We start from the raw sequence: 27,698 nt of genomic DNA on the forward strand, positions 1-27,698 counted from the left end.
AAAAAGTGATTGAGCTATGACTTAAACTCATGACCTCTGACTCTAAGGTTAGTCCTTGTCTCACCTCACCATTCTGCCACTCTTTTGCTTGCATTATTTTGTTCAGTTGTTTTTCCAGTCATGTCCAACTGTTCATGACCCCATTTAGGGTTTTCTTGGCAGATTAAGTTTACCATTTCCTTCTCAGCTCATTTTACAGATGAGAAATTGAGGCAAAAAGGGTTAAGTGATTTGCCCAGGATTATATAGCTAGTGTCTAAAGGCAGATTTGAATTCATGAAGATGAGTCCTCCTGTCTCCAAGGCTATTTATTGCACTATCTGGGTGTCCATTTACATTATACTTTATATTATAAAATTATCTTGCAAGGTCAAAGTTTTATTCTTTATTTATGTTTCTGAATTAGAAGTTATATATTAGAGACAAAGATAAAGCAGTTTCTCTATCACCAATGAAGTTGTCAGTGTGAAAAAACCTAGATAGCCTTATCTTCTCAAGAGCACTTGAGTTCCTTTAACTTATAGCTATCACTTTGTTTATACTTTTCACTGTCTGGAAAAGGAAACCCCAAAATTCATTCAAGTGTAAACCTATGAAGCGAATAGAAAATAGGGATAGATATCCAAAGTTTTAATACCCATTCATTTTAATCTAGTGATATTATGGTTTATTGCAAACTTAGCAGAAAGGCCTGAATGAACTTGTATAGTTAATTAAAATAACTATTCAGTGTTGACAGGCTTTTTGGGGGGGGGGCAGGGGACACTGAAATTACATTTGTTCATAAGATTGTATTGATATCATCTTTTGTTTTTACTTCAGCTTCATTTCCAAATATGTCAATTCCCTTTTTCCAGGTGAGCTATCTTTTGCAATAAAGAATAAAAAAGAGGAAAAAAAAAAAAAGAAGAGCAGCATATTTGAGGTTCCACACCCATAGTCCTCATCTCTGCATTATAGGGAGGGAAGTGTATTTTTTTCCCCTTTTTTCCTTTTGGGCTATCTTGGTCCTTAAAAATCATACAGCCTTTAGTTTTTTGTTTTTTTTTTAAATCTTTTTGTTTCTATTTCCATTGCTGGAGTCATTAAGCATATTGTTTTCCTTGGTTCTGTGTACTTTACTCTGCATCAGTTTACCTTCACATAATTTTCTAACTCTTCATAGGCAGTTTCTTTTACATTTTAAATATTTAACTTTTACATATTTAAAATTTTATTTTTATATCACCTACATTTCCCAATGTTTACCTTCCCTGATTCCCTGCCAGAGAGTCATCCCCCAAAACAAAGAATAAAAATATTCTTTAAAAGTTCAGCAAAAAACAAAAAGGCCAATGTATTGAAGAAAGTCTATTTGATGCAGTGTTCCACACCTCTACTCCTCTGCCTCTAAAAACAAGGTAGGTAGGTGCCTTCTCATATATTTTCTTTAGAGTCAAGCTTATATTTCATAATTTCACAATATTTGCTTTTGATTGCCTTGTGGTGGTTGTTCTTTGCAATTCCATTGCTCTAGCCATTATGCATAATGTTTTCCTAGTTTTACTTAATTGATTTTGTATCAGTTCATATAAATTTTCCCATGCTGCTTTGCACCATAGTTATAATTTCTTAAAATGCAGTATTATTTCATTGCAACTCATGTATTACAACTGGGTTAGCCATTCTCTGGACATTTGCTTCATTTCCAGCTTTGTAATGAGTGTTCTTATATATATTTTGACATATGTGGGACTGTTATAAATACTTAGGACCTTTATTTTATGACAGACTTCTTAAATATATGCTACTTTAGAAATCTGAGGCATCCATCTTTCTGGTGGGCAGGAGGTAGGAAGTAGGTGATCTGCGGATTTATGATTTAGCCTTCTGTCCTCAGAGATAGAGAAGAATAGTGAAAGTGCAGCAAATTTGAAGTCAGGACAACTGGTGTCAAATTCCCGTTCTGATACTTGGTAGCTGTCAAGTTGCTTCCTAGCATGGGCAAGTCACAGTTCCCTCAGCTAAAATGGGGATAAAAACACTTATAATTAACTAAATCAAAAGATGGTTGTGGGGAAAGTCCCTGTATACAACCTATGTAAACGGTGAGTTTTATTGTCTGTTGTGGAAATGACCTAAGAATTGAGATCCACTTCTAAGATCACAGGACAGGCGTGGCTTCTGGGCAGTAACTGAGCTGGTTGTCAGTCATTTCTGGGTCTCCAGTTCCATTGATTGTAGAGTGTACAAGTCCGGCTTTCTCCTCTTCCTAAGGCTCTGAACTGGGCTTCCTCTCCGTGCCGGTTTTCCTTCAGCAGTTTCATTCCCTCCCACAGCTTAGTTGATCCCTGGTTGCCATCCCTAGTTCTCAAAGAGGGCCAACATGACATGAGGGAGCGCTGTCTTTGGACTTGCACATAAATGAGATGTGAGGCAGAGTTGCCCAGCGCTCCCAGCCTCACACTCCCTTCCAGAGTCCTCTAATTCTAGGGCCAACTAAAATGATTTATTGGAAATTCTAGAAAGATCTACCAAAAGAAAAACAGAAGGAACAAAAGTCAGGATGCCTCGTGATGGCTCAGGATGCAGGGGATGACGTCGGTTCTTCGATGTCAGACGGAGCTCTAAGAAGTCCGCAGTGCCCGGAACACATTATCCTCGTCTGCCCGCTCCCCCGCGGGAAGACGCTCTCCTCACTCACTGGGCGTGAGGGCTCCCCGGACCCGCGACTTGCCCGGATGGTTTCCCATGTGCGGCCCCAGCTTTCAGGTGAGAGCCGCGTGGCGGGGGGACCCCGAAGGAGAGCGGTCCCGGGAGGGACCCAGCGAGCCGTCACGCTGGAACATCCCCGACATGCCTCCCGGCCTCAAAAAGCACTAAAGTCCATGGTGGCTTCTCATCGGAGCGCCATCTCGTCATACGTGACTCCTCACGCTCTGTGCGCGCCATACTGGCTGTTTTTCCGTTGCTGGCACACAGAGCTCCACTTTCCCCCATCTCCCCAAAGCCTTTCCAGATCCCCCTCCTCAGTGCCCTTCCTCTCCCCCTTTCTGATTCCTTATGCCCATTCTGCAGGTACTGGAACAGGGGCACATTTTCTCCCCCAACAGGATTTTAAGCGTCTTCAGTGGTTTTTCATTCTTTGTATTCTCCTCCCCTCTTCCCCCGGCCAGCCCCAGGTGTTTAAATGCTTGTTGAGTGATTGAATTGGCCAGGACACATGCCATGCCTGACTCACAATGGACCGTTGTTAATCAGCAGCTTCACACGCAGCTGCCAGTTATCAGGAAGAAGAGCTAACCAAGAGGAACTGGATTCCATGATGAACTTAATGAAGATTCTATATGGTCAGTGACATTGGGAAGTAATGATGGGAGCCTGCTGAACTCGGATTAAGTATCACATGTCCTAAGGATGACCTGGAGAAGATAATGTGATCCAAGAGAGTCCAGGAGTGTCAGAACATTTTGCAGAAGTTAGAAGAAAAAGCAAGAAAAAAAATTATAAGCTATGTTTATAGGTAATACAAATGTTTCTTCTGCTTAGGAAGAGTATGCAAAAACAGGATTTTTATTTTGCAGTTTTAGTGGTCAATAAGCAGAAATGGCAATCATCATCACAGTAATACCAGCCTGATCCATCACTTAGCCTCATGACTATAAGTAGGAAGTCATGCATTTAGGAGCATCTTGAACCATAAGGTGAGTCACAATAGTCAAAATAAGGAATTGGCAAACGAAGAATGGCCACTTAAGGCATTTCTGTACTTCATATTCCCAGCGGGCCTGCCTACCGCTCCATTGCTTTCCCAGAATTGGACTGGTTTCCATTCCCAAAATGCATTCACCCCTCACTCTTCAAATTCCTCCATGAATCTGAAACTCCAAAACCCATGGAGGCTCAGCTCAGCAACTGTTTTATTATTCTATGTAAAATCTTGATCAGATCTACTGGAGGCCTTGACCAACTCTTAGAACCCAAAGGGAGAGAGGAGTCATTTGAAGTAATGTCTTCTTGATTTTCATTAAGCTCCCTAAACAGACACCTACCCCTAGTCTCTATTCCTTTGCAGGAACAGCCAAACCCCAACTTTTGGATACACTAAAGCTAAGTATGTCATATTCCTCTGTCTCATACAACTACATTAATTAAATGCTACTCACTTCAGCCACCTCCTCCCAGACACAAAGAGGCTCTAATAGCCATCATATTCATTATTCCATCTCCTAGTCACATGTCAAAACTGAGTTCAAATTAGGAAACCTTGGGGTCTAGTCTTAATTTATACCTTGCCAGCATTCCCCTCAAAGACATCCCCAAATCATTATCCATCCTGTTTATAAGCTTTTATGTATCAGTTACTGTGCTGTGTTTTATAAACCTTATCATGCTCCCTATTTTTCAAAGCAGCCCATTCCACTTTTGGGTAGCTTTTTTAGATATGTTGCCTCTAAAACTTCTTTACAGTTTTGTCCTGTGAAGCCAAAGCCAAACAAATTTGTTGTATGCCTCAGCCTTCTCCAGGTTAAATGGTTCCTGTTTCTTCAACATTGATGACAGGTTTGTTTCAAAAAAAGAGAAAAAAAAAAAAAAAGCAAGTTTTTAAAATGGCATTCTTATTTGGCCCTATATTCTCTATTTAAGTTGAATGGATACTTCATGGAGTGGAATCTCAAGTTATACCAAAGAAATAAATGGAAGCTCTGAATGAGTATCATTTTTAAGAGCTTGATATCATACCATAATCAGCCCAATTCAGAGGCTCATCACAAGCTGCCTAGCAGGTAATGAAATTTTTTGGCCACAAAACATGAAGGTGAAATACCTAATTTGTGGAGGGCTGTAACCTACTAGATTTTTTCCAGACTAGTTGAGATGAACAAAAGGCAAAATTGAGCTATTAATTTTTTCTCATTAAGAGAAAGCAACATGGTATAGTGGTTTTGGGGATTAGAGGATCTGATTTCAGATTCTGGCCTTTTATTATCAATTATATGATCTCAAAGTTCCTTTTTAGCTACAGTTATGATTTTACCTCAAATTAGACAAAAATAAGATACAGCTTATAACACAACTTTTATTAGAAAAGTTATACATAACACAGCATCAACTATTTTCAAGAACAATATTAAACCTGATAAGCAACAAAAACCAGACTAACAAAATGTGTAACAAGAAACTAATGACCTTTCTATAATTAAACATTCAAATTATCTACAATGTCTTTTTACAAAGGGGGAATTCCATGGTTTACAGGCACGTCATGTTGAAAATAAAGCTGCAGTAGCAATTTTATACAATTACCTTTCTCAAGAAATTGAATTATTAAAACAGTAATTAAGCAGTCTCACAAATTTTTAAAACATTTCACATAATTTTACATTATTGGGTATATATGGAAATCTGAGTCTCAAAAGTTAATCTTTTCCACCAAAGTGCCAACATTTATGCTAGAACTTTTAGTGTAATTTTGCCCTAAAAAAAATTAAGACATGTTTTGATAATCAACATATTCACATAATTTCTGGTTCTATCTGGTCTGTTAAACAATAAAGCCTTTATTTTATTTATTTTTTTTGCCTTTTCATTTTAGTTTTTTAAATTATAGGAAACCAGGTGCAGGATTTTCTCTTGCAAAGCTATTAAAATAAAGGTCCAAACACAGGAGTGTGCAGTATTGGAAAAATAGATCAATACTAAGACTTATAATAAATATCAGAAAAGCCATTACAGTTAACATAGCATCTTCTGCCTTAATAAGCATAATCAGGTAAGTGGCTTCCCATCAGTCTGCCCCTTTGATATACAAGACACTTTGCATTTTATTCTTTGTCTTTCCCCCCATGATTTGAATGTGCCAAAATGAGTCATTCTTTCTCTGAAAAACTTTAAAAGAGCTTGATTTATATAGCTTGTGTGTAGCTAGAATTCCTCTTTTAATTCTGAAAGAAAACCTGCCATTGTTCTTCCTAGAGTCAAAAGGCTGACTTAAGGTGTTCATACAATGAAACTAAATCCTTTGCTATGGTGGGTTGTAATAGCAAGCCTCCAAGGCCATAATAAAAGAATGGCATCTCTATAATGAGCTGGAATGATATGGATTTGAACTAGATGATTCACAGAACATTGGAAATGCTTTAGCCTAAACAAATCCAGCCTCCTTTCATCTGAGGTTTGGTTTCAGCAAGTGCTTTGCAGAGATGTCTGCCCTCTGCTAAATCATGAGATTTTTAGTGTGCTTAGATGCAATTCCTATTTCTGCAGGAACTTCTAAACATTTGATAAAATGTGGAGAAATTTTTGTCTATGGTTTTCATGTAGCCAGAGACCGGAGCAAAAAGTTTAGAGAAAATCCAATTCTGTTCCGTGAAAACCAGACATCTGAATAAGTGCCCTACACATAATAGGTACTTAAATGTTTTTGAGGTTGGCAGAGGTTAAATGCATTAATGGAGAATTAAGATACAAATCATGACTTTTCATTGCAACTCAACATCATTACATGCACCAATATTGCACACATCTGCTCTGAACTGTTAAAATTATCATCTGGGTCCTGGAGAGTCTATCTCCATGAGAAAACAAACACAACCCACCCGAGCAGTTTCCCTTAAAAATGAAGATGGTAAATTAAAAATATAAAAAGGGGCAAGAGATACTTTGTACAGACAAAAATCTAAATTTTCTGTAATGGTCTTGTGTGCCCTACAACATGGGGGCAATTCATTTATACTAGTGAAATAAACACTAGCTATAATCCATTGAGACATTCAAATTATATGGAATCTTGGTCCAGGTGTTGCAACGATGTCACTGTAAGGCTCCTCTTGTTTCAGCTCAATAGCCTGCTGCTTTTTAAGTACCAAGAAGCTGTAGAATTTTGCTGCCGCTTGTTTTCTGTTCGTATTTCGGCACAAGTCAAGCAAACTAATAGATTCTGCTCCAGTTTTAGCAAGAGCTCTCTGAAAAGCAAATAAGGGAGTAGATTGAACAAGAATATTAAAATCAAAATCTGCAAATCAACTTTTGGCCAAACCTACTAATAAACTAGCTAGTATCAGAAAATGTTAGTGCTGAATTGTCTGAATTGTGTATCCATTCAAGATCATGTACTCTTTTGGGTACAATTTGATAGTGAAGGAAATATGTTCTCCTTGTGTAAAATCAGGAAAAAGAAAAGAAATTAAGACTGAAGAGCACCTAAACAATCCTTATCAAATCGGGTATATACAAAAATCATGTTACATACATTTTGGAATGAAGAAAAGTGGAATTATAAAATTTACCAAATAGTTTCACAGAATCCCACCTTATTTTAAAATGGTATTTCATACCACAATTTAAACATTTAGCATTCTTGTTCTCAACTTGATTTAATATAAATAGCATCCTTCAAAAAAGCATATGGGAAGGGGGGTAGCTGGGTAGCTCAGTGGATTGAGAGTCAGGCCTAGAGATGGGAGGTCCTAGGTTCAAATCCAGCCTCAGATGCTTCTCAGCTGTGTGACCCTGGGCAAGTCACTTGACCCCCATTGCCTACCCTTACCACTCTTGCACCTATAAGTCAATACACAGAAGTTAAGGGTTTAAAAAAAAAAAAAAAAGCACATGGAAAGACTATACAAAGTTTCTTGGAGGACTCAGATAAACCCCCCTCCTAACTGTGCAACCCTGGGCAGGCCGCAATCTCCAAAGATTGTCCCTTACCACTCATCTGATAAAAAAAAAAGTTTCTAATTCCAAATTCTAGATATGGCCTTAAAAATAGTTTAAAAGCTACATTAAAAAAAAAAGAGGAATTTAATTAGGATCCATATGAAAGGCACAAAAGGAGGAACTAAATATTGTGCTTCTTTTTGAGAAAAAAGCCTGCTGCTAGAAAGGGATTAAGAGTAAAATCACCTGGCTGAATTTACTAGGTAGAGAATTTTCCTTTTCTTTTGGGGGGGTGGCACAAAATTTAACAAGCTTATGGAATATTGAAAAACCTTTGACTATTTAAAAAAAGGTAGTTTTTACATAAAAAATGAAAAATTTTTAGGTAAAATTTTATCATTAACCAAATGTTTGCTTTTAGCATTCTTCTCTAAAAGCATATTAGTATTACCTGAAGACCATGAAGCATCTGCTGAGTTCTTTTGTTCCATCTTCTTTCTTCTTGATCCTGATCACCTCCTGTAGCATCCTCTTCCTGAATGAGAAAGAAAAAATTTAAGAGAAAAAGTTTTAGCACAAAGCAGTTCTGGAAACAAGAATATAGAATATCAAGTTATCTTTTATCCTTTATTTTTCTGAAGGCACACATTCTCAAAAGGTGTTGCTACCAAACTCAAACATTGTGCTGTTTCTTTTCATTAGAATATACTATTTTTTTGGTAAGGTAAATAAAATAAATAGAAGTCCATTTATAGAGAAATCACTTAGAATTAGAGCTAAGTGGAAAAGGTTTCTGGATAAGGCAAGAAATTCAAATAAACGGATGCTCTTTTGTGGCTGTATATTGGTTTTAGAAAACCACAAAATAACATCAGCTATATATGGTATTTTTATTAAATAGCTGTATTCAGTTCTTGCAGTCAATTTGACACCTTTGCCTTAAGGCCTAATCGGGGTTCAATTGCTTTTATTTTACATTCAATTTTAATAAAGTTAGAAATTTGCAATAAACGATACTGAAATATAGGAAAGACACATTAAGTGGAGGGCAAAGAGCACGCATTACTACACCAGAGGATAATACAAAAACTGACACTCATAATCAGCAACTCCCAGCATTAGAGTCAGAGGGGATTTTATCAAGTTTAATACCTTCATTTTATTAAATGAGGGCATGATGACTTGCTGAAGGCCCCACAGATAAGCATCAAAGCTAGAAAGAACGACTCTAAGTTCCAGATTCAATGCCAATTTTACATTACGTTTGGTTTGTATGACCATGAATTTTTAAGAAAAACTTAAATTGTGCCTCTAACAAATTTAGGAAGGCAGAGTTGCACATTTTAGAAATATTTCCATTAAAAAAATTCAAATAACCAGTTTTAGTGTTTAAAAGGACATTATCATTTCAATAGAACTCTTTATTCCCGTTATTAAAAAAAAAAATAAAGCACGGGCTAATACAATTTTATTTAGGCTTTTAAAGAAAACATTGGAGTGGCAGCTAGGCAGTGCAAATAGCATGCCAGGTCTGGAAAGCCTTTGACACTTCCTGTGTGGTCCTGAGCAAGTTACATCCAGATCTGAACCCAGCATCTCCTGTCTCTAGGGTCTGGCTCTCAATTAACTGAACTATCACCAAGGATCAGATAGATGCTCAGAAGTTGAAGGTGCTTTAGAAACAACTTAACCCTTTCTCCAGTATCTCTGATAAATGGGGATTTAACATATGGCTTGAAAGTATAAACAAGACATGCTGTTATAAAAGAAGCCCTCTCCCCTTTGAGCTAATCTTAATGAAGCTCCTGACATTGTGCAGAAACATTTTCCACCTTTGAATCACATGCAAAAAAAGTCCAGTAACTTTTCCAAATGATAACCTTTCAAATGCTTCAAAGAAAGCAATTCATGCCTCTCTTCTCTGGGATAAATATATCCATTCCTCCCTAAAAAGAATCCTTCTGTAGCAGTAGAGTCCTGATGTTCAATATCAGTTAATAGGACATATTTAAAACAAAACTGGAAAAGTCATGTGGAAATAGAGTAAGAGTGAATTTGCCAGTCTTTAAGGTTTGTTTTTTAAAAATTATTACATTACCTCTTCTTCTTCTTCCTCTTCCTTATCTTTCTCTTTTTCCTTTTCTTTCTCTGGCAAGAGTTCCAGCTCGGGTATTAGCTGACAGATATTTGGAGGCTCTTCTGGAGGAAGTTCTACAGGTGGAATTTCCAATTGCTGCAACTGTTCAGGCTGGTATTAAATGAAATGAGAAACAATGTAAATGTAAAATGCCAATTCAAAATGGATGAAGCTTTTGGGATTCAAAGGAGTATTGGATCAAAGAATATGAACAGTTCTCAAAAGGATTTGAACTATTAATCATATGAAATATTGTTCTAAATAACTAATAAGAAAACCCCAGAAATTTCACTTCATAATTGCAAAAATGGTATAGGTAAGAAAAATAGGAATAATCTAAATTTGGAGACAAGCAGAGTTGGTGGAACTGTGAATTAATCCAATTACTCTGTAAAGTAACTGGGAATTGGGGGCAGCTGGGTGGCTCAGTGGATTGAGAGTTAGACCTAGAGATGGGAGGTCCTAGGTTCAAATCTGACCTCAGACACTGACTAGCTGTGTGACCCTGGGCAAGTCACTTAACCCCTATTGCCTAGTCCAATATTGATTCTAAGATGGAAGGTAAGGGCTTAAAAAAATAATAAACAACAGAATTATGCAAAGTAACTAAAATGTCCACACCCTTTAACCCAGACATCACATGGCTAGCCCCACATTCCAAGATCAGAGATATATATTAAAATAGCTGCAGCAGAAAAAAAAAACAAAAACCAGGAACAAAAGATATGGTCACTGATTATGGAATGGCTAAATAAAACTGTGCTATATTAATTACACTTATTAGTGATACATAACTTGCTATTTTTCACAGAAAATTTTTTATAAGAAATAAAAATTTAATGTTTAATAATAAAGTCATGACCAAGACACTATCATATACAACTAATTGGCACATTCCTTTTAGCTAGTAGAATGGTAAATTGTCTCCATGTTCCTTAAAAGAAATGAGACTTATCTCATTGGTAGTAGTTGCTTTGGGGTCCTTTCTTAATATTTCTTCTTAGAATTAGTATCTTCATTAAGAATATATATGATAGGGCAGCTGGGTAGCTCAGTGGAGTGAGAATCAGGCCTAGAGACAGGAGGTCCTAGGTTCAAATCCGGCCTCAGACACTTCCCAGCTGTGTGACCCTGGGCAAGTCACTTGACCTCCATTGCCCACCCTTACCAATCCTTCCACCTATGAGACAATACACCGAAGTACAAGGGTTCAAAAAAAAAAAAAAAAAATATATGATAGGGGGCAGTTGCATGGCTCAGTGGATTGAATCAGGCCTAGAGGCAGGAGGTCCTAAGTTCAAATTTGTTCTCAAATACTTCCTAATTTTTGTGGCCCCCGGGCAAGTCACATGACCCCAATTACTTAGCCCTTACTGCTCTCTTCTGCCTTGGAACCAAAGAAGAGGATATTTATATACATATGTATGTATGATATGATGAGACAGTGTTCTGATAGAAAGTTCAAGAAGCTCTGATCCCTAACCCAAGTCTGAACATGCTTGAATTACAACTCCTGGCCACCAGAGGGCACAGAAAAGCAAAGAGAATCCAAAAGGCCCTACCCTACTTCTCTATACAGGATGGGCAAAAAAGGCTTCTTGCTACTTGAGTCCTCAAGCTGTTCAAATCCACTCTCCTGAGCTTCTGTTTAAGGGGGTCCAAAAAATGGAAACAAAGCACCCAGGCTTCTAGCTTAGCTGATTTCCATTTCCTTCCCACAGGGCTTTCTAATCTGGGTAAACATTATTTTTTGCTTTTCCCTTCCCACCCAGTATATTCTGGTTTTAATAATATAAACACGCACAATACAAAATCTGGGGGCAGTTTATAGAATAAGGGTATACCCAACATGCAGCACTATATAATGAACTATGCAAAATGAATCTGAGGTGCCCTGTCCTTTAGGTACCCCATGTCTCAAATTTATCTGTGTGGTTTTCCACATAGTGGAAAATTGTGAACCAGGTAACCCAGAGCTCCTATTCTACAAAACGAAAGACTAAGGATTAGGGACTTCAGATCTGGGGAATCAAGAATAGCACACTGATGAGGAAAAATAATCTAGCAAGTATTATAATCATAAAAGTCATCAAGAAACAGGTTGTGTTAATTTCCACCTAAATTTTTTTTTTGATTCCATCAGGAAAGAGAACTCTGTGAGGATAATTTTTCTATCGGGAAGGCCACTGAAAAAAATCAAATGATTTTCCCAGACTCATAGTAGTTGTATAGTCTTCCTAATTAAAAAACAGCACTAAAAATTAAAGAGATCTTTAAATCAAGTAAAAATCTTTGCTCTTACATTTCTTCCCTCCATCAACAAACAATACTTATCACCAATACTTGGTTTACATTATTGCCTAATGTCCAACATACCTCTCCTAACAAAGACTAAACATACTTAAAGATTAGAGTGTAGAAAGGCAGAAAGATATACCAAAGTCCTTTTGTTATCACAGGGCATTTTCTTACTCACAGGTAACACAGGTTCTGGCTCAACTTGCTGTGCCTTGCGTTTTACTCCTGTTTGAGGTGGTGGCGGCGGCATGACAGATTCATCCAAATTGGTTCTGCTGCCTTCCATCATTGATTCCTGTAGGTGGCTTGGCTCTTCTATAATAGGTTCATCTATAAATCATCATATAAAAATTAGATTCAACAAAGTCAAGAGACTTATTTCAATACTATTTTGTTATCAGCATGAAATTATTTTCCCAAGACTGAAAAGGCTATACTTTACCCATATACTATTTTTCTTACAACAAATCACTGTACTTTAAAGGTTGTCTCTTCCCCAGACCCCTATGGAAACCTGACTTGGTGAAACCTAGAAGTGGTCTACAACACTAATGCTTCTCTTGTATTCTTATTTATGACAGTAAAGTAAAAACACAGTGAAGTGATACATTCTTATTTATTACATCCTTTCAAAGAAATCTTAATTCTATAGTGAAGCCTATCTTCAGACCAATGTGGTAATTTAGTTTCAACCCAAATAGCAGTTTAAGCTCAGAAAAAGAACCACCACATTACAAACCAATAACATCGTGTTGCTGCTGCTGTTGCTGCTGTGGCTGTTCCTCTCTGGGTACCTCAGGATTTTCAAAATCTTTGAGGAATTCATCCAAATTGTCTGCTTCTCCACCTTTCCTCCTTTTCCTAAGATCTTCTGGCACAAGAGGTGTGAGACAGCGTGTAAAGAGCTGTAAGAGATGCATGTGAAAAGTATAAATGACTAGTTCTATAACAAAGCTCAGATATATTTAATGCCTCATGTATCCTGAAATCAGTAGAAATCTCAATTACACAATATGGATATAATTAGATAACAAGATTTAAGTGACCCATCCAAGAACAATGCCTCAAGTAACCCTCAGCCAGACAACTGTGTAAAACAAGAAAGTAAAACATAGCAACAATAATTTAAAATAACAATATCTTAACCGTTAGAGTATGACAATCATTGCACAACAGAATAGAATAGTAAGTCACAAAAAGACAAACGTGAATATAAATATATTGAAAAAACATGAGAAATAGTATAAACAAAGTCAAGAGAATATGAACAATTATGCAATGATTCAATAAAATCATATAAAAAAAGAACAAGGACAAGAAAACTTTCTAAGTTACAAATTGATTAAAGGAAGCATGGAATATTTAGATATTCTCATTCTGTTGAAATATATTATCTATACAATTAAGATTTAAATATCTGAAGTTTTTTAAGGTTTCATTTGGAGATTTTCACTCTAGGTTTTTTGGCCTATTGTTGAGTATTATTGTATGATAAAAAAATAGTATTTGCAAGAATCTAAAAAAAATGAAACCAAGAAAAGTAAACCAAAGAACCATTAAAGTGATATGCTTATAATCATTCTGAACCAGAGCAAATGGAAGTATACTTTTTTTTTAAAGGGGTGGGATGCCCAAATAGACTGCTTAAGTCTAATTTGCATTTTTGGACAATGCCAAATTAATGTTTTTAGTAAAAATGTGTGTACTAGTGGAATGGAAAAAGTATTTAGTATGTACCTACCATGTTCCAGGTACCAAACTAAGCATTTAACAAATATTATCTCATTTGATCCTCATAATAACCTTTGTGAGGTAGGTAGTATTATGGTCCCCATTACATTGAGGAAACTAAGGCAAAGAGGTTAAGTGACTTGCCCAGGGTCACACAGCTATGATTTGAACTCAGGTCTTGCCTGACTCCAGGTGCAGTACACTGAGCCACCTAGCTGCCTCTGGTCGCCAAAAGATAATCAAAATCGTGTGAGATAAGCTACAAACATTACCTTCAGTAGTCTATTGTTCCATAATGGTTGGGCAGGCAAAGAGAAAAGTTTTTCTACTCCTCCTGTCTCTTTCCACATCATCAATTTTTTGGTAGGTGGTGCCAGGTCCAAAGTAGTGACAATATCAGAATAATCACTTAGCTGGGCTCTAATTGTCTTGCTGTCCAACTCTTTTACACTGTCAACAATTAGCTTCCTCTTTCTTTTGGCTTTTGTCTCCTTGACTGGGATGACAGATAAAAAGTAGAATGTTATATCATAAATTTAGAGGCAAAAGCTGAATTTTGCATTACCAGAAAGCATATAGGCAAAAAAAAGCCACACATATTTGGGTAAGTCCTTACCCACCATTTTTTTCTTATATTGACTTACCCCCCATAGACCCAAATCAGTGTAGAAACTGAATGAAATTGTTCTAGCTTTTTCTGTATATCTAGATTAAAGTGATTAACAATATTCAAATATTAGCAAGTTCCTAGAAGAAACTAGGCATAAATAATAGTGAAGGCTTTTGTAAATGAAAATTTACAGGACTTGTGGACAGAAGTGACCTTAGGAATTAACGAATTCAAACCCTTCATTCTTTACCTTCGAAGTAATTAAACCCAGAAAACCTGTCATGCTCAATCCAATGTGGCTAAGAAAAGAGATGAGATCCAAACCTAGCTACCTTGTTGCCAAAAATGCTTCTTCCTCTATGCTCTTGCAAAACAAAATTTGTTTTGTGGTATTAAATGTCCTCAGGAACCTTGTGAATAAAATAGTAAATTACATCCAGGGAAGGCTTAGTGTTGTGTTTTGTTTGAAAATTGTTATGGGAATTCTCAGTTAACTAAAATAACAAGACTATTCTGCCTGTCAATATCTGTGTGGCCTTGGGCAAGATCTTCTTTGGTCCTCAGTTTCCCTAATCTATAAAATGAAGGTGTAGTACTAGTTAATTAAGACTTTTCTAGGTTTAAATCTATTATCCTGCAATCCTTTCTCCAATCATTACAGGTAGTTTACTGCAATTTCATAAAAAAATTTGTTTGGCAGCTATTTCTTGTTTTCCAAATGGTGTTTATATTCATTTCTTCATTTTACTAGCACAACAAATTCTTTACCTTGGTAATTAAAGACCATCCTTTGACTGACTGTGCCTCATCAAATATCTAAATTTACCATTAATATGTTAAAAATAAAATTTTAGAAGTTTGCTACTTTAAAAATATTTTATAGCAAAGCCTCAATTGAGATTTCACACACAAAAATGAACAAATAGCAAAGTTTACATTTGTCCTTGAATTATTTTGGGGGGTGGGGTGGGGGAAAGTTTGCTAAATGCAGAAAACAGCCTAAGACTTGTGAGAATTGCCTAATTGATTAAGATTCAAGAATGGGTATTTCTGAGTTACTTCCCTGTATAATTTTCTCCTTTTTATTGGGACCTAGAAATAACTAAGTCATGATGATTTTTGCTTAGGTTATTTAATAATGTGTACTCTCCATTCTGAAAAGTACTTGGAGGAACAAGAGCCTTTTTTGTTGTTTCGATTGTATCCGACTCCTCAAGCCCCCCCATTTAGGGATTTCTAGGCAAAGATACTAGAGTGGTTTGTCACTGTCACATTGCTAAGAAGTTTCTGAGGATGGATCTGAACCCCAGTCTTCCTGACTCCAAGCATAGCAATAACACTTTGCCACCCAGATGCTTGGAGAATTTTTTACTCTATAGTTGTTAAAGACTTTGCATTTTTGCTATAAAAAATACTTTTTCTTTAGCCCTTCCCTTCTAGCTTAGAATCAATACTGATATTGGTCTTAAGGCAAATGAGAGGTAAGGGCTAGGAAATAAGGGTTAAGTGACTTAGCCAGGGACACACAGCTAGGAAGTGTCTTGAGGCTTGATTTGAACCCAGGCCCTCTCATTTCTAGGCCTGGCTCTCAATCCACTGAGACACCCAACTGCCCCATATGCTTTATTTTCTGGAATGTGCAAGGGGCAAACTTCTCCTCGGTTTACCCTTTCCCCCTTAATCTCTTCTATCCTTTTCACTCAAGGTCCATTTTTCTTGAAAAGACATGTTACAATTTTTGGTTTCAGGATTTGGATCAGGTCTTCAAGTGAAAAACAAAAGTAGTAACTTGGAGGTAATGTGTGGGTAGATATCAAACCATAGATAAAGGACTTGCCTAAGATCATACAGTGACAAGTCAGAATTAGTACTCAGATCTCTTGACATGTTCCAGGCAACTAAGACTCCTATATTCAGCTTAAATTACCAAGATATCTAAATTTTTCATTATCCAAGTAGTCAAATAATATTTTGTTTTCTCACCAGTGATGTCAATAGGTTCCAAAGCAAAAGCTTCCTCTTCATTTGGAACAAGTGTTGTTTGATCAGTCATAGTTGGTAATGGTTCAACAGGGTCTACTGAATCTGGACTATCTGGTCCACCCACTGTTAAAAATACACAGAAACACATGTTATTTCTACTAAGAAAATTCCAAAGCCAAAAATCCCTAGAATTCCAACTATATAATCCTTTCCTCTTAATTCTTTCACTTGAAAAAAATTAGACCTTCTGTGAAAAAGAAAAATAAGAATAGAAATAAGAATTATAATGGAAATGGACTTTCTAATCTAGCCAGTGGTATCCTGATGTGATTGCAGGTACAAATGCTGGTGAACAAACCAAATTTACTAATTATGAATTGTAGCTCTTCAACCAAACATTTATAAATGTATTTTGGATTCCATACAATCCTAACAAAATAAAAATACTACAAACACATTCTTAAAGTGGCATACTCACTTGATACATTGTCATCATCATCTATATCATCATGTGCAGGTTGCTCTGGCATCATGACCCCTCCTTCAGAGAGGGCAGGTGGATCATCAAATATACCTCCATCATTATTACTTATAAGTTTGTCATCTGAAACAGTGAAAAATATTAAACTAATTTGAGACAAGTTATTAGAAACCAATTACTGAAAAATACTAAAAAGGCCACCCAACTCTTAATATAAAGGAGAATGATTTTTCAAATTCATTTATACTTTCAAAGTACATTTCCTAACTTGGTAAATTAACTAAAAATGTTAATTGTAATCTGAAGAATTAACTTAAAAACCAGAGTTTTAAAAATTAGAAAATGCATTACTACCTAGACTGCCTAAACAATGAGATTGCTAATGTAACTTACAGAAACCTCCAAATGAAATATTTGGTTGAACTTGCCACCACCAATCTGCTGATAAAGTAATTTACAAAAGCAACACATATTACTAAGTATTTTGATGATTAATTGTTGATATACTAGAGTTTAATTATCGAATTGAATCATTTTGTTTGAACATACCCAGTATGCCACCATCATTTCCCTCTCCAAAATTGTCATCCTTGTATTGGTCTTCATATTCTAGGTGGTTGATTTTCTCATTCAGGTGGCTGGTACTTTGTTCAGGTTCCAGTAGGAGGTTAGAAGCACTAGTGCTCACTAGCATGTCATCATCCTCAAACGCACTACCTTCACGCATCATTTCACGATCATCCATTCCAAAATCACCTATTGAAAATTTAAATTTGTATTCACTGAAAAGAATATTGATAAAAAAGTACACACCCATTTCCACAAATTTAATGCAACTATTTTGTACATGTCCATCCATTATAGATATTAAAGTATTATAATTTTAGGATTGACATTTTCTTACTAAAATTTTATTTATTTGCATTAAATAGTTTATACATTTCATATAACTGTCACTACCAGGACTACCTGATTCTTTAATAAAGCAGTTGAAAGAATTTTTATTAATAAAATCCCTATACTATAGTGGAAATCTTCAAAGAAAGCTTTGTTTTTAGAAAATGTCACTCAAACAACATGTTCTTTAGTACTGAGAAACTAAGGCAAGCTAAATATGACAAATTTATTATGTTGGGTGAAGAATAAAAATGGAATTCTAGGGAATCCTTTTCTTGATGGAAACATAGATACCTTAATTTTATTAGGTATCATTTTCTGAATAACTCAGCATATATTAAAATACATCATTAGATATATCAGAATTTAGATCTAACCTAAATATGAATCTATTAGAAATCTACAGATAAAAATGAGCAAAAAATGTAGAACAATTTATGTAATTAACTTTGAAAGACTTGGAAACTCTGATTAATATAACGCTCAATCATAATTCTAGAGGCCTAAAGAAAAATCCAACTACTCATTTCATGAAAGAGATATGATGGAATCAAGAGAACAGACTGAGACACTTTGAGGGGAACATGGCCAATGTGAGAATTTGTTTTGCCTGACTATACACATTTCTAAGTTTGCCTTTCTCAATGACTGGGAGGAGAGAAAAAAATTTTTTTTGTATATAATTAATCACTCTCCCCAGCACCATCATATTCATCTTATTCCCCATAACACTCCAAATTCATTAGAAGTTATAGATCATGTTTCTTTTGCTTCCCCTCCCCCTCCTTTTACCAAAGTCATTTTCCTGGAGGATACTGATGTTTCCAACTTCTTCTCTCATTGTAATCTCTTCCACTCTACTCTGGTTAAGGCTGAACTGCTGAGCCACATCAATGTCACTTAAAAAAAAAAACAAAACCTTGTTAAAACTTTTTCAAGGGAACATTGGGCTGAAAATCATATCATACCTACAATGAATATCTTTTGCATTATGGGAAAAAATACTGAGACTCGAGAACAAAAAAATATTTCAATGAAATTGATAAAAATTCAAACCCCTACCTTCTGTTTTAGTATCAATTTTAAGACAGGCGATGGCAAGGGCTAAGCTATTAGGGGTCAAATGACTTTCCCAGGGTCACACAGCTAGGAAGTCGGATCAAATTTGAACCCAGATCATCCTGACTTCAGATCTTGAATTCTATCCACTGTGCTACCTAGCTGCTCCAGTGACAGTTTTTTAGAATTGGACCAACTTAAATTATAAAGCAGCAAAATTTGTTAATTGATGGAAATAGTAGTAAAATGCCATGGGGGAGAAAATAACAAAACAATGGCAATTTCAAGAAATAAATTTATCATGGTAGTTTGTGATAACTGGAATGCCTCACACTTATAACTTTGGGAGAGATATGAAAGCATTTAGATCGAGGATAGTAATAGCAATCCATAGTAAGATTCTATGGGGAAAGCTGATTCAAGATGAATATAAAATTTTTACAATATTAAATCCTGATAATGAACAAATGGAGAAACTGTCAAAAGGAGTAATTAGATTCATCCAAATTTTAAGAAGATGTGCAAATAAGATGGAAGAAGTAAGACCACAAGAGACAGGAATATTCATTTACACTAAAAGAAAAAAATCCAGTGAGTTAAATGATCATATTTCCAAATATACTTAACTTCAGTTCCTCACTGAATACTAGGAGAAATTATTAGGGGATGGCTTGTGACCATATAGAAAGGGAAGCGATCACTAACACAGATTTGAATGGGATGATATTATAATATCAAAAAAACAAATGTCAAAAAAACAAATCAATGATGGGAGTGAATCTTTAGTGGAAGGAGGACTCGAGGACCCACGGATCCAGGGCACAGAGACGTTTTAAAATTTTTATCAACGAATTAAAGGCATAGATTAGCATGTTTATCAAATGCCATTAAGTTAGAAAAGATAATCAAAATGTTGGACTGAATCTGGATGAAAAAATATCTGGATATCCTAAAATGATAACAAGAACAAATTTAAATATCTGAGATTAAAAAAAAAAATAAACTCTGTAAGGGGAAAGTTTAGCTAGATAAGATTAAAAAAAATTTTTTAAAACCCTAATATCTTTTATATATATCCTTCTACATTAATTTTTTATTTGTTACAGGGCTAGGCAATGGGGGTTAAGTGACTTGCCCAGGGTCACACAACTGGGAAGTGTCTAAAGGCCAGACTTGAACCTAGGACCTCCCGTCTCTAGGCCTGGCTCTGAATCCAAGGAGCCATCCAGCTGCCCCCTAGCTAGATAAGATGTTTTTTAAAAACATCTGAACTTTTAGTGGGCTACTAGCAATATGGCAGTCAAAACAGTGAATGAAATCTTTAAGTTGTACAGAAATCAGTAAAGTAGAATTCTAAAAAGTGAGGTGGTAACCTACTTTGTCAGAAAACACCTAGAATATTGTATTCAATTCTAAATATAACTATTTTAGGTAAAACTGCTCAAGTGTTCTCATGGTGAATAGATGATAAAATAACTAGAAGCTGGAATTGAAATTTTTGGCTTGGAGAAGACTTAGTGGGGACATAATAGTTGCTTTCAAGTATCTGAAGGGCAGTTGTATGAAGGAGCAATTGCACTTGTTCTGCTGTCCCCAAGAGAACAAAATCAAGGAGCAATACACAAAGGAATCACACAGGTACAGACAACCTCAATATTTTAAAAAATTTCCTTTACTTATGGTAAAGTTTAAAAGTACAATGGGGGACTCCTCACTAGAGGTCTTTATGACAAGACCGGATGACTACTTGTTTGGGGGAGAAGAATGGATATGTAGTTATGAGGTTCTTTCTAATGTTGAGATTCCGTGCTTTTGACCAAGGGCAGTTAATATATACAAGAGCAGCACACCACATTCTAAGAGTATCTAAAACACTCAAAAGCCCAGGAGTAAGCGGAATCTTGCATTGAAAAGTAGAACCAAATAAAAAAGTGTAAAAAACCATGCTAGAGATAAAAAGCAGACTTAGAACTAATAATCTGACCTAGAGGGATTAGTAAATGGATACATATCCATTTATTGAAGTGATGCCTCTAGTAGAGCACCATAACCAACATGCCCTCTGCTTCAAATATGTGTTACATATATAACAAATGATTCAATATATAGGGAGCATATTTATGAAATCTGTAGTGATCAAGAAGTTGGGAAGGAGAATCAATAATTTGGATGATGAGACTTCATATCCTCTAACAAGTTAAGTTCTTGAGCTGCACAGTATCTAGAATAAAGCTATAATCCTATTTCACTTGGACATTTGAAATCCAGCTCCTTTCAGGACATACACTGACAAGATGAAGTACAACCAGAGGAGGGTAACCAGTACGATTAAGGGAATGGAAACCATCACATATAAGTATCAGTGGTGTTTAGGCATTAGAAGGTTAAGACACAGAGGGTGGAAAATGGATGGGAGAAAAGAGAGACAGATGACATACCCTTTAATATTTGAAGACTACCATTTGGAAAGAGGATGTAATTTGTTTAGCTCTGTCCCAGCCGGCAGAATTAAGATAATGATTAGATTTTAAAGATAAGAGATTTTTGTAAAGTAAACGAGAACCTTTTTATTAGGTATATTTAAGAGTGGAATGACTAGAAGTCTTCAAAAAACGGGCTGAGTTCAGTGACCCTGAAGGTTCTAACTCAGACTTTATAATCTATCTAGAGCTATAGTTCTCTGTAATCCAAGTTATGCTATAGGAAACTAGAATCAAGTTTTAAGTGCAATTCGCAAACTGAGGAAAATTTGTAATAATTTTCCCTTTTTGGTTCACTCATATCTAACTGCCTCAGGAAATGAACTCAAACACAAAAGGACATGCAAACTTTAGCTTCTGGTTAAAGTGCTCCCACAAAACAACGTCCAGCTGATGAAGTCTGTCTCTGTCTGTCTCTCTCTCACACCCACCTACCACAACTAGGAGAGCCCTTGTGATAGTGGCCCTAAAGGAATGTGCATCTTTAATAGTAATGGTTGTGTAAAAACAATTCGAAGACATTTAGATATAAGGTAGTACTGGAATGCAAAGCCAATGATAAAAAAAATCATACTCTAAATCAGGTAGTGGCTGATCAAAGTCATGGAATTCCTCAGGTAAAGTAATTGCATTATAAGCAGCTTCCCGATTTTCTTCAGGCAAATCAACGACACCTGAAAAAGACAAAGTTGAAATAAGAAGTGGATACACACTGTAATTTCTATAAATCAAAGGTAGATGGAGGCAGTGAAATTTCCTAAAGGATAAAATATAAAGCTATAATATCTTGATACGTGGTATTTATACCTTCTTTACTCATAGTAAGATGTACATGGTTTTAGAAAGTTACCTGAGGCACTAAAAAGTTGAAAATATCTTGTCCAAGTTCACTAAGTCAGAATGTATCAAAGATAAGACATTAAAGACTCTTCCAGACTTGAGGGGGAACTTTCCTATCTATTATGCCACCCTGAATTAGAGAAGTGAATTTAGGGCAAGTACTTTAATAATCACCTTTCTGGGTAAAAATAAATTCTTGTATAAAATTTAAGTGCTCCTAATAAAACTATACAAAAAAATACATAACTAAAAAGTAAAAACCACCCATCTACTTAAACCCTCATGGGACAAATGTGCAAAACGATGAAATGAAAACACTTGTAACACCCCTCTTTCAAAGTTATAAATAGTAACAGGAAAGCACAATTACCTTTACATAGTTAGATAATAGGAAATATTTTTCTTTGCTCTAAGTAGTTCTCAGAAAACACAAAAACTAAAAGGCTGGTTGCTGATAAAGACAGGTTTATCCTAGCCTTTAGAAAAGTTCTTAGCCCAACGTATGTGAACTTGTTTTTAAACATTTTGATAAGTGAATTTCCATAACTGGTTATCCTTGTATGTATTTTATGTATTTAAAAATGAATCTACTGATTTCACCAGACTGCCAAAGGGCTCCATGTGATACAAAAAGGCAATAAACTGTTAATTGCAACTGCGTAAGCATTAATTTAAAAAATCAGTTTTCCTTTACAATCAGAAAGTATAATAGATAGGTCAGCCACTAGGTCTATAATTTAAAGGTAATCTTTTAGAGAAAATTATCAAAATCGCTTTTCAAAGTGTTTTACCATTAAGAATAGTTTACAGGGGCAGCTGGGTAGCTCAGTGGATTGAGAGCCAGGCCTAGAGACAGGAGGTCCTAGGTTCAAATCCAGCCTCAGACACTTCCCAGCTGTGTGACCCTGGGCAAGTCACTTGACCCCCATTGCCCACCCTTACCACTCTTCCACCTAGCCAATACACAGAAGTTAAGGGTTTAAAAAAAATTCTAAAAAAGGAAAAAAAAAAAGAACAGTTTAGAATAAATATCACTTGAAATAGCATCTACTAAAACAAGTAGGGAAATAGCAAGCTAAGTAGGAAAGAAAGCTTGTCAATACCTGGCCGAAATGCCATCTTTATCTTAATGAAAGCCTCATTACAGTCTGCAAGGAGATATTTTGCTTTCCTGTGATAGATTCGAACTACTCCCAATAAGAGATGTCCTGAGGTTCGAAGTGCCATCTTTACCTATAAACAAAATATTAACTTTTATAAAATCAATTACATAGAGTAAAAGGCCTCACAGAAAACAAAAACGAACAGAAAGACTAGCTAGATTTAAAGTTTCTATTTAAAACTCAAACGAAATCTTTATTAGCTTTATATCTAGACATTTCAATGACTATTAAAAAAAGAATGATAGAAGCAGATTTCAAATGATCTGCTTGCCCTAAGGACATTTATTGAAGAGAAAAAGCAATCAGTTCAAACTTTCCTGAATAGCTTGTTAAAAGATTATTGAGTTATCCAAACAATTATTCAAAAGCCTTCTAAAAGCTAAATTGGAGAACATTTCTATTATATGCTTATCTTAGAACATTAGTTTTACATGGGTCAAATTTACATCAGTAATATGCCCTTCATGTATACTTTATAACAAATTGCCCATCTAGAAGTCAGAGCTTAACTTTTATTATTTTAATTTATAAAGATTTATAGCCACATCTTTGTTTTTAGGCTACAATAATTTATTTAATGCTAAACCATTGTCCAGGAATAAAAGCTCCATCAAAATATTGCCAAATGTAGTCTATGAAGAATATAAATACTTTGAGTAGGAGTGGCTTATATCGAAGATAAATTTTCCATCTGAGATAATAAATATTGCAGCAGGGGGGATGATAAGGTGCTGCTAAAGTATACCCCAACTTCCAAACATGGGAAATTGACAAACATAAGTAATGCCATGATGGGAAGGGTGGCATGGTAGAGGCTGTCTATAATGACTAATACTCTAAACAAATTAATCTTTAGTAAAACACAAATCATTCTATTATAACATATACTTTAAAATACATCTAAAATTGCATATATCTTATATCTCTGTACATAAGTATCTCCTAAAAAAATAATTTCTCTTCAGATTAAAATAATAATAATAATAATACATCATTTGGGTAGATTACATGCACATTTCTTGGTAAGAAGATTAATATTTTGCAGTGAAACTTACAAAATGGTTATTTTTAGTTATAACTGCTCAAAATGCTTAACACCTCCCAATTTTCCCACATAAAAGCTAAATCTTACATATGTGAATTTAATATCTCCTGTCCCAACACTGCAAAGTAAGTAATACAAACTTCCAATGAGACTTTTCTAATTATTTCCATTAACTTTACCTACTATAATCAATATCACATTCTCTTCAATAATTCCCACGTATTTTAATGTCCTTAATAATTCCTTTAATTACAGGCAGGATTCCAGACTAACATTGCCTATCAATGCAGTTTTGCAAACATACCATTATCACTGATACCAAACTGTACTGGAATTTAATTGTTCTCTGATAAAAAAAGTTAAATTTAAAGTTTCTCAAGAAAAATGGTTGGTTCAAACCCGGCCTCAGCCACTTCCCAACTGTGTGACCCTGGGCAAGTCACTTGACCCCCATTGCCCACCCTTACCAATCTTCTACCTATGAGACAATACACCGAAGTACAAGGGTTTAAAAAAAAAAATGGTTGGGAAATCTAGGTGGCTCAGTAGGTAAGAGAACCAGGCCTAGAGACAGGAGGTCTTGGGGCTCAAATCTGACCTTAAGACACTTCTTTGTTTGTGATACTCTGGACAAGTCACTTAACCCCCACTGCCTAGCTCCCTACTACTCTTCTGCCTTGGAACCAATATATAGTATTGATTCTAAGATGCAAGGGAAGGGTTTAAGTTAAAAAAAAAAAAAAAAAAAAAAGTAATGCAGGACATAATATATAAAAAACATAATAATAAGATATATGCAGGACAAATTGGAAGTAATCTCAGGGAATGCAGTAGTGTGCTGGTAAATGTTTAAGAACTCTAGGGGGAAAAAAGGACACACCATCATTGTTTTTCTCCATTACTTTCTTAACACAATAAATTAAGCCCTGCTTATGAAGAATTCTAAGTTGCAAAATGTCAACATTGAAAATTCAACAATTCTCAAGAGCCAGAACAAGCTAGCTCTAGCACATCAATGGAAGGAGGCTCTAAGAATAAAGGAGGACCAAGAATAACTTGTTGCAAAAGAGTGAGACTTAAAACTGAGGCTTGAAGGAAATCAGGAGAAGGAAATGAAGAAGGTTCAAGGTAATGAAAGCCAGTTAAATGTCAAGAACTGGGAGACAGGGACTGCAAGGAGCTAGTGTCCCTCAAGGGTAAATGGTAGAGTATTTGGGGGATAGAACAGTAGAAGTCTGAAAATGTAGAAAGGGGTCAGGTTCCTGAAGGGATTTAAAAGCCACACTAGAATACTGAATCTTGGAGATAATAGGGAGCTTACTGGGGTTGATTGAATTGGCAAAGCATGTGTGCATGCCTGTCAGAGATGTACACATTAGAAAGATTAATTTCAAAATTAAGAATAGATTGGAGTGAGGTTTCAGGGAGGGAGTTATCCAATAGTCCACACATGAGAACCTAGACCAAAGTGGCAGTCATGTAAAAAGAGAGAAGGGAGCACAGGAAGGTAGGAAAAACAGGATTTGGCAACTGAATGGATACAAAGGGATGAGAGTGGAGGAGTCAAAGACGATATCCAGGTTGCAAGCATTTGGGAAGAGGAGGGCTTTAGGGGAAAGATAAATTTTAGACACGTTGGGTTCAAGACATCTATGGGACATCTAGTTAAAGATATCTAATAAAAGGGGCAGCTAGGTCCCTCAGTAGATAGGAAAGCCAGGACTGGAATTGGGAGGTCTTGAGTTCAAATCCAGCCTCTCGTACTTCCTAGTTAGGTGACTGAGCAAATCACTTAACCTCCACTGCCTAGCCCTTACTGCTCTCCTGCCTTGGAACCAATACTTAGTACTGATTCTAAGAGAGAAGATAAGGGTTAAAAAATAGTCCAACAGGTAACTGGAGATCTGATGAAACCACCAAGTGAAACAATACAAAGAGGAAAAAAAAGGCAGAAGCACTAAGCCTTATTTAGAAGAAATATCGTAACACTGTATATAAAGGCATATAGAAACTCATGAATTTGAAGGGAGAAACGGTGTGTGGCACATATGGATAAGGATCAAAGGAGAATGAATGGAAGCAAAATTGGGGTGGAAATAAAATGTAGTGTATCCAAGCAGACAAAAGAAAAAGGTTTTGGTGGTTCCATAAGATAAAGCTGGAATGAAAGCAAGATATAGCTGTGATGGGACACTATCAATCTGAACCATCTTCCATCTTTCAACTTTTTAAATTTTAATTTTGAATATTTCCCCATAGTTACACGTTTCATAGTTCTTTCCCTCTCCCCCACCCTACCCCCTCCGTAGCTGACCCACAGTTCCACTGGGTTTTACAAGTATCATTGATTAAGACCTAATTCCATAATATTGATAGTTAGACTAGTTATCATTTAGCATCTACATCCCCAATAATATCCCCATCAGCCTATATGTTCAAGCAGTTGTTTTTCTTCTGTGTTTCTCCTCCCACAGTTCTTCCTCTGAGTGTGACTAGTTTTCTTTCTCAAAGTCCCTCAGCCTTGCTCTGGATCCTTGCATTGCTGCTAGTACAGAAGTCCATTACATTCTATTTTACCACAGTGTATTGGTCTCTGTAGACAATGTTCTCCTGGCTCTGCTCCTTTCACTCTGCATCAGGTTCCTGGAGGTCGTTCCAGTTCACATGGAATTCCTCCAGTTCATTATTTCTTTGAGCACATAGTATGCCATCACCAACAGATACCACAATTTGTTAGCTTTCAACTTTTAACTAAAAGGTAAATCTGATCTATTTTTGATTTGATAATTTCACCTTTCAGAAAGTGGAAGCAGCAACAACTGTGAATTGTCCCTGATTCTGTTTAATCATTTGTTGAAGATACCTTGGGAGGAAGAGACCATACTATCTTAGAACCAAAAATGTGAAAAAGCATGTGAAGTAATAAATTAGATTTTTGGGGAGATGATTTGAAAGACTCCATAGAAAACATGGGTGTTATTAACCAATGTATCAGACACTATTATGAGGCATTAGGGATACAAGACAAAAAAGAGGGGGAAAAAAAAAAAAAAAAAGCCCTGCTCAGTAGATCTTACATTCTATCGGAGAAGACAAAAGAACAGAGATGGTGAATACAACAAAACCTAGATGAAGACAAAGGTGAGGGAGTGGGAACTGGCAGCAGACAGGGATGGAATTAGGGAAGGACATGATACAAGATGGTACTTTTAAGCAAAATCCTGAAGATTGGAATCCTAAAACAGAAGTGAGGAAAAGCATAGTAGGAATGGGGGTGGGTGGGAAGGATGGATAGATTAGGCAGTTCATGTAGGATGGAACTTGAAGCAGAGGGCC

General features: G+C 36.0%; 1 protein-coding gene across 1 annotated transcript in view; it reads right to left on the minus strand.

Annotated features, from left to right (window-relative positions):
- Nucleotides 1–5,039: 5,039 nt before the first annotated feature.
- RAD21 (RAD21 cohesin complex component) overlaps nucleotides 5,040–27,698 on the minus strand; it is a 31,640-nt gene continuing 8,981 nt past the window's right edge. The window contains exons 3-14 of the mRNA XM_044658268.1: nucleotides 23,258–23,387; nucleotides 21,889–21,988; nucleotides 18,568–18,674; nucleotides 17,428–17,634; nucleotides 16,876–17,001; nucleotides 16,398–16,520; nucleotides 14,077–14,300; nucleotides 12,813–12,978; nucleotides 12,252–12,403; nucleotides 9,737–9,886; nucleotides 8,090–8,173; nucleotides 5,040–6,944 (exon numbers count right to left, since the gene is read on the minus strand). Of these exons, the coding sequence (XP_044514203.1) occupies nucleotides 6,753–6,944; nucleotides 8,090–8,173; nucleotides 9,737–9,886; nucleotides 12,252–12,403; nucleotides 12,813–12,978; nucleotides 14,077–14,300; nucleotides 16,398–16,520; nucleotides 16,876–17,001; nucleotides 17,428–17,634; nucleotides 18,568–18,674; nucleotides 21,889–21,988; nucleotides 23,258–23,387 (1,761 nt within the window). The 3' untranslated portion in view covers nucleotides 5,040–6,752. The remainder of the gene's footprint in view (nucleotides 6,945–8,089; nucleotides 8,174–9,736; nucleotides 9,887–12,251; nucleotides 12,404–12,812; nucleotides 12,979–14,076; nucleotides 14,301–16,397; nucleotides 16,521–16,875; nucleotides 17,002–17,427; nucleotides 17,635–18,567; nucleotides 18,675–21,888; nucleotides 21,989–23,257; nucleotides 23,388–27,698) is intronic.

This window comes from Gracilinanus agilis, chromosome 1 (assembly GCF_016433145.1).
Source record: "Gracilinanus agilis isolate LMUSP501 chromosome 1, AgileGrace, whole genome shotgun sequence".
Taxonomy (NCBI): domain Eukaryota; kingdom Metazoa; phylum Chordata; class Mammalia; order Didelphimorphia; family Didelphidae; genus Gracilinanus; species Gracilinanus agilis.